General features: G+C 58.4%; 1 protein-coding gene across 1 annotated transcript; it reads left to right on the forward strand.

The window, feature by feature from the left end:
- The first annotated feature begins 11,674 nt into the window (after positions 1-11,674).
- Positions 11,675-12,827, forward strand: PRR7 (proline rich 7, synaptic). The gene is made up of 2 exons (XM_035015155.1): positions 11,675-12,159; positions 12,361-12,827. Exons 1-2 carry the CDS (start codon positions 11,748-11,750, stop codon positions 12,756-12,758), a joined length of 810 nt encoding a protein of 269 aa, XP_034871046.1. The 5' UTR covers positions 11,675-11,747; the 3' UTR covers positions 12,759-12,827.
- Positions 12,828-13,186: the final 359 nt, after the last annotated feature.

A 13,186-nucleotide genomic window follows, 5' to 3' on the forward strand; every position in this document is an offset into this window, starting at 1 on the left:
TAGGCTGTGGCAAGGGTGTGTGGGGACCAGCTATGGGGACATTAGGGTTCTCTGAGAAGTTGAGCCAGGTCTTTTTTTTTTTTTTTTTTTTTTTAAAGGAGACTTACCCATCTGGGGACAGAGGGATTGGGGGAGCATTCCATAGCGTTCCACCTATGCAAAGAAGGAGATGACAGTCTGTTGACAAGTCCGTCCCAGACTTCATAAACCTGTTGCCGCACTGTAGTCTCCCAGTGCCCCCAGCCCTCCAGGGATGCTCTGTAACCACAGTAAGGGTTTGTTCCTTGCCTCTGGGCCAGGCACCAGTGCCACGGGCCACATGAGCTTTGCAATTGGACAGTTCTGGGTTCGAGTCTCAGCCAGGCCACTTTTCAAGCTGGCTTTGCATAGGCCCTTCCCTTGTCTAGAAAGATGGGTGTGATACCCATCACCTCACAGGGCAGCTATGAGAATCCGTGAAAGCAGCTGGTCGCCTCCTTTTGCCCCTTTGTCACTGACAGGACTCTTGCTGATTAGGGGAGTGGGTGCTGGGTGCCAGGCTGACAGCTATCTCAAGGGCATCCAGAAGGTTCTAAGCACTGACTTACTAGAAGGGGCCTCTCTGGTGGTGGCCCAGCTCTTGATGGATGTGGAGCATGCGCTGCTGCTTCCAGTAACTTGAGGGAAAGGTCTTCCAGCTGGTGAGTGGCTGTTGCATGGTGGCAAGGAAGGGAGCTGAAGATGAAGCTGGATCCTAGCCATGATGGGTGGTGTTGGGGCCTGAGGTGCATTTGCCCTTCTGTTTTGGTGGGAGGGCAGTTAGGTGTCAGTTGGCTGAAGTCCAGCCCTGAGCAGGTGTACAAGGGTGAGTGGGTACCATTTGGACCAGTAGGTCCCTGGAGCATTCTGCCTGTGGATGGGTCAAGACCTCCCACCAAGCTTCCCCCTTGGGCTAGGTAGGCATCCAGGGAACTTGTTGGCTACAGTTCAGCTCCCTTTAAAACTCTTAGCACAGTGAGTCCAGCTCTGTGGTGGGAGCTGGGGACCCTGATGGAGACAAGGACCCCACCAGTTTGGAGCTCAGTCTGGTAGGGAGACAGAAATGGTAACAGTTAAGACCCAGTGTGATCAGCACTGTGGCAGAGATGATTCTAGAGCTGGTGGGGCTGGGTTCAACACCAAGCAGGGAGGCCTCTTGGCCACAAAAGTCTCAGAATTGGAGCACTCCAGGGTAACAGAACTAGATGTACCTGGGTGGAGGAGCCAGATGGATGATCCAGGGCCTCTAGTGGCTTAGGATGGCTTGGGGTGGGAGGGGTTGGTGATGGGTGGGTGAAGGAAGTGACTGGAGCCAAAGCCCGTGAGCGCCATGCAGGGCTTTGAAAGCCATGTTAAGGATGCGGGGCCTCATCTAGAAGGCAGGGGCATCCCTAAAGGATTTCAGCTGGTTGTATTGGGATGTCTGCCTAGTATGTACAAAAAGCACCCCATGTTTACTTTGGGGAACCTTCTGTCTCAGTCCATGTGATTTTGATGGGGCCGGTTTGCACCCCCTGCATACATATACACCTAGAGTGTGTGACCCAGGTGAAGCTGTTAGAGATCTTTGGTTGCAAGTGACAGAACTGTCCTCCAACTAAGAATGTTAAAAGGATATGGGGGAACATGATAGGAAGAACCAGGACTGGGGTACCTCCAGGGTCTTAGTCACAAACCCCATTCTCATCAGGGTATGATCCCCAGGAGCAAGATGCGACAGCCATGTCTGTGTCCGCATCATTAAGCCTGACTGCAAACCCAAGGAGCCCAAAAGGCCTAGCTGGAAATCTGCCCATGGATGCACTGGGGGAGCAGGGCACTTGGGTTCAAAGGCCCAGCATGATGGCACCCATGGCATGCAGTGAGTCCCCCTGATGAAGTAGGGTGCTTGTACCCAAAGAAAAGGAAATGGATACTGGGTGGCTGAACATATATCCTCTCCCCAGGCATGAAACTGGATTGGTTCACCCATGGACACTAAGCCAAAATGAGTCCAAAAAGACTCTTTTGGGGCACTTGCTAGAACTATTGGGAAAGAATTGAGGTTCTGGGGTTGGGTGGCAGTATATAAGCCTAGAGCCGTGGGGGTCATCCTTGCCACCACCTGGGAATTTTCAAGAATGATGCAAACAGAAGGCAGAGTGGAGAGAACATATATCCGATACCATTGTTGGGACACCTGGAATCAATTGTAATCACAGATAAAATCTACATCTGGACTTCCTTGTTACATGAGTCAAACACCTTTGGGCTCAAGCCTATTTATTTTGGGGTTCTGTCACTTGCAAATCAAAATGTCCCAGCTGATACGGTGGTGGAGGGTGTTTTTGGAAGATCACCGTAAGTGTGATATAGAAGTTGGACTGGAAACAGAGAACCCAATTGAGACTGATGAAGAGCCAGGTTCAGACTCAGCCTACACAGTGGGGCCCTTACTAGGCCTCACCTCTATTCCCTGGGGATGAGCAGGGTCCATGTAAGACCGGGGCTATGGGTCCAGCACTGAGTTCTTCCTGTGCCATTTCTTAGTAGACATGGGGTGATGTATGCTCACTGGGGACGCACTGAGGAGGGGCCGTGAGTTGGGAGGGGGCAATGTATTGGTGAGTTGTAACAACACTGGGGTGCCTGCCTGCTGCAACCCTTGCCCACCGCATGTGTGCAGTGCCCCCTAGGATGTGGCCGGGGCGTGGACGTGTGTGTATGTGTGTTTTCCGGGTTGAACTATGTGTGTGTGTGTGTGTCAGGGTCCTTGACCTCAGCTGCTTGGCTTGAGCATCCTGTGTGCTCGGCCGATTGTGTACACCCCGTCTGCCTGCGTGCGCCCGGTTGCGGACAGCCTGTTGCCAGGAGCTGTGCGGCGTGGCGCGTGCATTCCCTGTGCAGGGTGAGCCCGGCGCCCCGCGTCCGAGTCTCCGCGCGGCAGGTGGGTGCCAGGTCCTCCGCCTTCGGCTCCCAGGACAGCCTCCTCGGCGGCGAGTGGCTGGGGGTGGGGGCCCTCTGCCGGCTGCCGCGCGCGCGCGCACGCCGGGCTGGTACGCGCCGTGTACGCGCCCGTGCGCGCGCCCCACGGCTCCAGCCCAGCGCTCGCAGCCGCCTTCGCTGCCACAGTCAGCTCCCCGGTGCCGCCGCCGCCTCCCCCAGGCCGGGGGCTCTGTCCGCGGGGCCCGCGCCACTCGCCCCGAGCCAGGAGGACGAGCTCGAGGAGGATGCCTGGGCCCGTGAGTACCGCGGCGGCGGCGGGCCGGGCAGGGCCGGAGCGGGGGAGGAAGATGATCCTGGGCTGAGCCCCTCCCCGCGGGCAGCTCCGCGCTCTGGCCCCGGGTCACCGCCCCGGACCCCCCGCCCCGGCCAGCCCCTCCCCCAGCCCACTCCGGAGGGAGGGAGAGAGAGGGAGGGCGCCAGTGAGCGAGGGAGCCAAAGCCGGGCGCGAGCCGCCACCGGTTCGCTTGGAAACGGTTGCCACAGCAACGGGGTTGCGCTCCCCGGCAACGCGGCTGCGGGGCGGCGACGCCCCCTCCCACCCCTCCCCCACTCCGAGCAGCCTAGGGGCGCAGGGGGAGAGAGGGTGCGGGGACTCCCTCTCGAGAGGTGGGGGTAACTTCGCCAGTCTGGGTGTGCCTGCCTCCACAGCTCGTCGAAGATGGGGGTGGGGGGGGGGTGAGCGGCCCCGTGGGCACGAGCTGGCTCCCACGTGGCTGCAGTCGTCGCAGCAGGGCTCCTGGGGTGGCTGCAAACGTGGGGGCGGCCCAGCCCTTGGGCCTGCCGCGGGAGAAGGAGGCTTGGAGGCTGGGTCCGGCGTCTGCACTCCCAACACCACCCCCACCCCCACCACCACTACCACCTCTCGCCAGGGAAATGGCCTGACCCGAGTTGGGTGCCACAGAGGCGATGTTCCTTACCAGGGGGGAAGAAAGAAGCTCACATCCCTCCTCCTCATGGGCAGGGCATGTGCCAAACCGCGGCTAGGGCCTGTTGTGGGTTTCTGCTCCGTGGTCCAAGCCACCATTCTCCCGGGAGTGGTGGGAGCAGAGTGGGCAGGAGCAGAGGAAAGGACATTGCTGAGCCAGGGAAGCTGAAGCTCAGGCCAAATGGGAGCGCCCCGGCCCATTGTCTGGATCACAAGTGTCCCTTTCTTATCTGAGCACAAAGCCCAGACTGTGCTGGGTGGCATGCAGGTTGGCTGGCAGGCAGGCCAGCGCCACATGGAGATGCTCTGTCCTCCAGGGGAGCTCCTCTGGGAGGAGAGTGGCCGCTGAGTCAGAGGAAATGACCTCTGGCTCCTCTCCCAACCTCCCCCAGCTGGCAGCGGCAGGGTGCTGGGGAGAGAAATGGTCCTGCTGCCAGCTGTCCCAGACCTGACTCAGCAGACGCCAGCCTCCAATCACAGACCTTGGACTCAACATTCCAATGACCACAACCACCCTTGGGTTTCCTCTCCCATCCAGGAAGGTGTCCTGGGCACCAGGGATGACCATCACCCCAGGCATTTGAGGCCTTGGCGTAAGATGCCCTTAGATAGATGGTGCCCAGAGCCAGTCTTGAGTCCCCCTCCTGCAGGCAGGAGTGCCTTTGGAATTATTCACAGGCTCCTTTCATTCTGTCCCTGTTCTGTGCGAGACCTGTGTTGAGTGTTCTGCGTCCATTATCCCCTAAGCCTTTCAACGGTTGTACAAGGTAAGTTTATTATCCCCATTTTAGAGATGAACACTCCTAAGGCTCAGGGAGGTAAAGCGATTTCCCCAAGGTCACACGATCAGTAAGCGGTGGAGCTAGGTTTCTAGTGACGGTTTCTCAGCAGGCACAGCTGCTCTGCCTGCCACACACCATCTCTTGCGACCCAGGCAGAAAAGAACTGGAGGGCCTTCTAGAGGAGCATTCTTAACTTTCTTTCATAGTCTTCCGGTGAGGCAATTCCCCAGGTCTTTCAAGCCTTAGTACACCTTTCCTTCTAGCAAAATCAGCTAGATTCTTGCTCACTCAGATGCTCTATGGGACTGTGATGCTGCTGGACGGGCTCCCTTCCTCCATTTTCTCTCTCTGGGTGAACCTGAGCAATGAGGGCTACCTCAGTTACCTGGGAACCCCCCAAGCCCCTAGTTTTTGGTTTGGGGGCTCTGTGGCCTGACCAGCTTGCAGCCTTCGCTGTGGTCGAATTCAGCAAAGATGGGTCTGTGTAGTGCTGGCTGTTGTGGGTGCTCACTCTAGTTCAGGGGCTGGAAACCCAAATGCCTCTAGGGCCCAGGGAGCAACGGAATGAGTGAAGTGGGCCAGGGAGCTACTCAGTGACAGTCTGTGTCACTACGTGAGAATGTGGACTTGGAATGACCAGATAATTTTCAAGATGAGCCAAGAATCCCGACTTTTATGTAAAATCTCCTGGGCTTTAAATTTGGCAACTAATCAGAATATTTTTAAAAAATTGATTGTGGGCCAACAAAACATGCCCATGAACTGTGTCCAGCCTGAGAGTCACAAGGCCATGACCTCCGGTCCGTGGTAAAGTGATGGCAGTTTGTGCTGGGCCACTCCCAGGCTTGTGTTGATGTAGCACCATGGGCTGGTTCCCATATCTGAGCCTCTCGAGGCTGCAGAGTGCTGGCAGTTGGCTTGTCACGTGCGGCTGGGTACACCGGTCTTGAAGTATTTTCACTCCATCAGTTTTGCTCCTCCCTTGGCAGTGCTAGGCCGATCGTATCATCCCTGTCTTACGAGCAAAGAAACTTCAGCTCAGGCATGGGCACAGCTGGGATGGGGCCACACAGCCTGATCAAGGCAGAAGCAAGATTTAAACCCTGGGCTCTCCCTTCAGTGCTCTGTGTGTTACACCATGCTGCCTCTCGGAGAGGCCGTCCTCCTCTCCCCCCAGCCCCTGAGGTGTGGCCAACTCCCTTGGAAGGACAGATAGGAATACAGTAGACACTGAGCCCCATAGGGCCTCTCTGCCTACAAGCTCTCTTGAGACCCCAGTCCCTGTTGTCCTGTTCGCAGTTTCCAAGCTCCGGGTTCCTGGGCCAGTGCCAGGGTGGGGTCACAGAGGCGCTACCTGTAGGCAAGCGTGCCAGGCCAGTACCTTGGCCTAGCTGGAAATGAGACTCTGGTCAGCTCTATGCCTGGCCGACTGGCGGCAGCCCTCTCTGGCCTCAGTTCATGTGTCTTGGTGTGGGAGGAGTGTAAAGTTGTTACCAGGGCCTGCCTGAAATGCCCTTCCTGCCAGGACAGTGGGCTTTGCAGTCACCTGGGCGTCACAACCACCTGCCTGTGTGGGCCTGAACTGCCCCAGCTCCTTCTCTGGACAGTGGGGCTGGCAGGAGCCACCTGCTGGGTGTCACTGAGAGACTGAATGTGAAGAGGCCAGCAGTGGACCTGGCATGCGCTGGGCATGCAGGACAGGGTAGCAGTAACTTCTCCCACCCCATCCTCACTCTGTACACCACATTTCCCCTCCCTCTGCTGTCCCCTGGTCTGAGTCCCTGTCCCTTCACTTGACCAGCAGCTCTGGCCTTATATCCAGGGAACCTTATGACCTGGAGCCCCTGCTGTCTGGGGTTCCCTCTGTCCACTGCAGAGCCCCTGACATATGCCTCCATTTCCTTTTATTCACATGGATGTATGGATCCTCATCTCGTTTGTAGACCACCCTGCGAGGGCCAAGAGCTGGGTGATGGCTTCTCTCCCAGTGACTGTTTGGTGAACGGCTGCCATTTCCTAGCAGTGAGCGGGATGCAGACCCAGCTCTAGAGGTGTGCCCTGTCCTACGGCTAAAAGACCGGACGGGAAGTGGGCGGCTCCAGTTACCCAGCAAGTGGTTTTGGAGCTGCCGCATGCCAGGTGACAAGACCGACGCCACCCCTGGAGGTGCACACAGACAGCCGCAGCACGCTGTCCTACCCCTGGGCTTCCCCTCCAAGCCTGGGCAGTGAGGTGGCCCGGAGCTGACTTGTCTAGCAAAGCGACAGTGAGGCCATGAAGCTGAGCAGTAAGTGTGGGGGCAAGAGCTTTGAGGCTGTGTTGCAGGCCCCTCGGGGGAAGAAAGCAGGACTCTCAGCAGCTAGGACGGGAACACGGGCTGGTTGCAGAGGGAAGGGCACTGAGAGGTGAGGCTGAAGAGGCCTTGGCAGGAACTCATCCCAGAAGCCACTGATCTAGGTCAGTTCTCAAAGTGTGCTCTCTAGACCACAACATCAGTATCTGCTGGGAATTTGTTAGAAATGCAAACTCTCGGGTCCAACCCCAGACCTACTGAAGCAAACACTGGGAGCAGAGCCCAGCACTCTGTTTTAACGAGCCCTCCCTGTGGCTCTGCTGCTCATTCAAGGTTGAGAGGCACCCATCCAGACTGTCTTAAAGAGCCGGGCTGCCTCCTGAAATGGTGGGGAGTTGCCAGAGCGTTCAGGCAGGAGAGGGCCTGGGGGAAATGGGCAATGTGGAAAGTGGTAGGCTGGGCAGGGGCACAGCATGGAAGGAGAGCAGTGGCAAGCATGGCAATGGGGGCCCAGGTGAGAGATGATGGTGGCTTGGCCAAGGTGGTGGCAGGGGGACCAAAGGAAGTAGACAGATGAAGGCACAGTGCACTGAGGGTAAAAAGAACAGGATTTACTTTTTTTTTTTTAGATTTTATTTATTTGACAGAGAGAGACTACAAGCCGGGGCAGTGGCAGGCAGAGGGAGAGGGAGAAGCGGGCTCCCCGCTAAGCAGGGAACCCGATGTGGGGCTTGATCCCAGGACCCTGGGACCATGACCTGGGCCGAAGGCAAACGCTTAATCGTCTGAGCCACCCAGGCGCCCGTACTTTTTTTTTTTTATTTTAAAGATTTTATTTAGAGAGCGTGAGCAGGGGGAGGGGCAGAGGGAAAGAGGGAATCTCAAGCAGACTCCACACTGAGCTCAGAGCCTGACGCAGGGCTCGATCTCATGACCCTGAGATCATGACCTGAACCGAAATCGAGAGTTGGATGCCTAACCGACTGAGCCACCCAGGCGTCCTGTAAAGAGAACAGGATTTAGTGGATGGAGTGAATGGTGGGCCCTTTACTGAGATAAAGGATCCAATAGATCTTTGGGGTCTAAGACTGGAGTGCTGGGATTCATCATGCAGAGGAGCAATGTGGTAGGTGCCCCCAGCAGTGTGCCAGGCCCCAGAATAAGAAATCTGTGTGACCTTGGGGGACCACGGAATCCCTGTGAGCCAAGTGCTCTCATCTGTCAAATGTGAGGAATGCTAACGTAGTTTGTAGGATACCTGAGAATGATTTGTGATGTCCAGCCCTCAGGCAGAGTGCCTTAAGGATACACACATCTCGGCGTCCCCAGCTCAGAAGCCACCATCAGCAGCACTAATGTTGTTGGGCATCTCCAAATCCTTTGCATGAACTAGCTCAGTTTTCACCATGGTCACTGACAAGGAAACTGGCATCATAGGCCTTAAGATATTCACCTCCTGGGGTCTCGTTTTTTGTCCTCCTGCTATACTCCCAGTGAATGCATGGCCTAAGAAAACCATACAAAGCAATACACGCACAAATTCTACAAATAAATCAAGATGGAATCCTAAAAAATGTTCAGATAGCCTGCAAGAAGGTAGGAAAAGAGAATGAAGAAACAAATCACAGAATGGCAGACTTAAGGAGGAGTCCATGTGGGGGCACCAGCCCTAGCACACAGTTGGAACTGGACAGGTGCAGCATTTGCCCTGGACAGTCTGGAGGGGATGGGGAAGTTGTATGGCTGCAGGCAGGGTCTGTTCGGAAGGGCTCCTCAGACAGGCAGGAGCATGCAAAGAAGCATGGAGGAAGCTTGGAGAAGCCTGGCCTGTCAGGAAGAGCATCTGGGAAGGTTTGAATGACTCTCTTGACATTTATGTATCGAGCACCTACTGTGGATTAGATGAGATGTACTGAGCGACTCCTGTGGGCTAGACAAAGACAGGAGGGAGGCCTCAGGCAGGATCCATGCTCTCTGGGCCTCCCAGAGCACCACTGAGTGAAGTAGCAGCCCAGGACGGAGTGTTTAGCATCAAACCCCTGCCCACTCAAACTGGGTATTGGCACCAGTGTGACATCAGAGAGCCTTCCTCTCGGACCTGCAGCGGCCTAATCTGTAAAATACGGCAATGGTTCCTGCCTCCTGGCTGAGGAGCCATACTGGCACCTCAGGGGTCTTGGGTGTGGCCTGCTGCCATGCACCCTAATGCCCAGTCAGCTGAGCTGGGCCCCTCACGCCAGAGTCTGTCCTTTATTCCTTGTTAACCTTGGAGCTGCCATCCTGTTTCTCTACCCTACTGCCTTTTCCTACTCTTGAGTTGAGGGCTGGTGGCCGGAAGTGCCAGGGTCTTGTTGGGAAGCAACAGGAAAGTGTGTTTTGGCTCCAACTTGGCCAATTGGCCCAGTGTCTCTATGGCTGCCAAGTCCTCACGTACCAGGTGCTCACACGCACCGGGCTCTTCGTCTACATTCCGGTGGCCACATAAGGGAAGGTATTTTGACAGACTCTGGATTCAGATTCAGGCAAATCCTAGCTCCTCCCCTTATTAGCTGTGTGACCTGGGGCAGGTCATTTCTCTGTCTGAGCTTGTCTCCTCATCTATCAAATGGGCCCTCACTGAGCAGGTGGTGTTACATATCACATGAAATTCTGAATGGAAAGGGCCTAGAACAAGGCCCGACATGCAGTAGACAGTTCTTGGCAGGTATTTCTATTTCTAATTCAGCTAAACTCCATCACCTCCAGCCCCAGAAGTACCTTTTCTGATCTGAAGCTGTTCCTGCTGTGCAGGCCAAGGGGCCCCTTAGTCAGTGCCAGCTTCCTCAGAGCATTCCTGAAAATTCCTGTGGGCTCAGGAAAAGGAGAACAACAGATTTAATTAACTCCCAGTGACTGGCAGCATCGTGTTTTTATCTGGGCTGCGTCGCCATGGCAGCCTCATGGTAGGGTTGTGGAGGGGGCGGGTGGAACTATTGTTCTTGCCATTGTCTGTTCTGGAACACAGGCCCAGCAGAAAGGGACTGGCACGGGGACCAAGTGGCACATGGCACAAGGCAGCCACAGAATCAGACAGGAGCCATCTGGGGAGAAGTGTGGGGTGGCCTCTGGCCTGGCTTCCTGTCAGAAGCCAGGCTTCCTCTGGCCCGGCTTGCTGTCAGAACAGTCTGAGACAGCTTGATGTGGAGCCCCCTGCTTGGGGCTCAGGCCCACCATGGCCCCAGAGCTAAATGTGTGTGTGCGTTGGACATGCTGAGGAAGTGGGTGTGGGGGGGTCCATGGGGCTCTTGGAAGAGGCCCACAGAGTAGCTCAAGCAGCAGCACCCTCCCACCCCGGTTAGGGTTTTGTGGCCAGGCTTGGGTTCAGATTAAGGCACTGCCATCTGCCATTTACACAGCTAATTTCTTTCCCCCCTCCCTCATCTGTAAAATAGGAATAACTATAGTTATCCCAAAGGGTTGTATGTGAAAGCCCTGGGTAGTTAGAAGGCATTCAAGAAGGGCACACTTCTGTTCTGTGGGGGTGGTGAACAGTCGCCTGCCACCCGTCACTCGGCAGTCAGGGCTCCCTCCTACATACCTCTTAGGCTGCAAGGTTCCCCTCTAAACCCTGGCTGTGGAGAGGAGGAGGCAGAACTAGACGTGCCCATCTGGAGTGATGAGAGACCAGGTGATACAGTAGCAAACGAGCTACTTCTCCTACCCTCTGCACAAACGGAAAGGAATTGAGAGGAAGCCATACCGCGCACAGGAGCTAGAAGGGTAGGGCCAAGCGGGGCTGCAAATTGGTAGGAGGCTGGGGAAACGGAGACGGAGCTGGGATCTGACAGGCGGAGGCGCCTAGAGGAAAGGAAGAGGGAACGGCCCACGCCTGGCGGTGCAGACAAAGGCAGGCCAGTGGCACGCAGTAACGACCCCGCCTGAGCCCCCTCTACGAGAGCGGCGACAGCCAGGAGGCCGCAGTGCGGGCCTGGATGTTCCATGCTTTGGGCGGCCAGGGGTAGGAGCGGGTACAAGGCCTAGAGCGCCTGGGGCTGCCAGGCGCATGCACTGGGCTGAAGCTGGGCGTCGGTGGGCGGCTTGTGGGGCTGTAGGAGGTGGGCCACCCTTTCCCGGCCGCGCAGCAACCGCCCCGAGACGCCTCTTCAGCGCCCCGGGGGATCTATCCACTGGCCTCTGCAACCCTTTCCGAACTGGGGTACCTTCTGGGGTGGCGAACCTCCCGTGCGCACTGAGGCTGGCTGGCTTTCGCACGCCCTCTGCTGGCCCGTCTGGAGTCCCCTCGGCTCCGCAGCGGCGGCTGCCGGGTCTCAGATCCGGGAAAACCCTACCGGGGGAAACCTCGAGATGTGACGTCATCGTCCTCGGTGACGTCACCGCCCCCCCGGGGAGTGTGGGGGTTCCCGCAGAGGAGGCTTCCCCGGAACTGCGCAGGGCACCGGCGCGGGCAGGGAAGTCGTCCGGGACTGCAGCGCGCCTTCACCGCGCCCTGTGTCTGTCCTACAGGTCCCGCGCGGCCCCGGGTGAGGCCGGCCCGCGCGCCCACCGGCGCCATGGGAAGGAGCAGGCGCCGCTGCTGCTGTCCCCCGCCGGCGCGAGCACAACTTGAGTCCCGTCGCGGGCAGCCCCCGGCCGCGGGTCCCCGAGTGACGCTGGCGGCGCCTGGGAGCGTGGCGCGGGCCCGGGGTCACGTAGAGGAGCCCAGTGTCCAGTGAAGCAGCCGAGGACCCGCCGCCCCGCCGCCGCCATGGTTATGTCCCAGGGCACCTACACGTTCCTCACGTGCTTCGCCGGTTTCTGGCTCATCTGGGGTCTCATCGTCCTACTCTGCTGCTTCTGCAGCTTCCTGCGCCGCCGCCTCAAACGGCGCCAGGAGGAGCGACTACGTGAGCAGAACCTGCGCGCCCTCGAGCTGGAGCCCCTGGAGCTCGAGGGCAGCCTGGCCGGGAGCCCCCCAGGCTTGGCACCACCGCCACCACCGCAGCGCGGCCGCCTCGAGGCGCCGGCGCACGCGCATCAGCACGTGCACGTTCACCCGCTGCTGCACCACGGGCCGGCGCAACCACACGCACACCCGCACGCACACCACCACGCGCTTCCGCACCCGCCGCCGGCGCACCTCTCCGTGCCGCCGCGGCCTTGGAGCTACCCGCGCCAAGGTGAGTCCTGACCTCTGCCCGGGGCAACGCGGGCCACTAAGGGTGGGCGGGACCACTGCTGACCAGCGAGGCTTCCAGTGGACAGCCTCCCTGAGGACCTTGGAGGGAGCGGGCTGGGCCGGGGGTTGGCGGCTGGCCAAGGCCTCCGCGGGAGGCCGGGGACGGGTGGCCTCACCCCTCGGATCGCTTCCCACTCTGCAGCGGAATCGGACATGTCCAAGCCACCGTGCTATGAAGAGGCGGTGCTGATGGCCGAGCCGCCGCCGCCCTACAGTGAGGTGCTCACGGACACGCGCGGCCTCTACCGTAAGATCGTCACACCCTTTCTGAGCCGCCGCGACAGCGCGGAGAAACAGGAGCAGCCGCCGCCCAGCTACAAGCCGCTCTTCCTGGACCGGGGCTACACGTCGGCGCTGCACCTGCCCAGCGCTCCACGGCCCGCACCACCCTGCCCTGCGCTCTGTCTGCAAGCGGACCGTAGCCGCCGGGTCTTCCCCAGCTGGACCGACTCGGAGCTCAGCAGCCGCGAGCCGCTGGAGCATGGAGCTTGGCGTCTGCCGGTCTCCATCCCCTTGTTCGGGAGGACTACAGCCGTATAGAGGGGCGTTCCGGGCCCCACCCGCGGACTCATGGCCTGACTGCGGGGCTTTTTAAATGCTTCCCTTGGACTGCGGGGGGAGGGGGGAGGGATTTCTTACCCCGTTTGTTACATTTTGAGGATAATAAAGGTGTGTGATCTGGTTTGGTACAAGCGGAGGGGACACCCACTGCTTGCGCCCAAGGTTCTGGTAGCCAGGCGTGCCTGGGCCTTGGTGGGACAGAACCTGAGTGCGCCTTTTGACTACAAACTGGCCTGAGGGTGCGGAACCTAACTTCATAGGCTGGTTCCCCTGGGAGCCCCAGACCCTAACTTCCCTGCCCATCAGATCACAGTGAAGGCAGCCCCGGTGACCTTGGAGGTGGGGAGAGTTGGGAATCGGGATCAGGGAAGGCGGCACACCCCAGATCCGCCCCTGGAGGCCCGGAG

Source organism: Mirounga leonina, unplaced genomic scaffold (assembly GCF_011800145.1).
Source record: "Mirounga leonina isolate KUSES-001 unplaced genomic scaffold, KU_Mleo_1.0 Mir_104, whole genome shotgun sequence".
Taxonomy (NCBI): Eukaryota; Metazoa; Chordata; class Mammalia; order Carnivora; family Phocidae; genus Mirounga; species Mirounga leonina.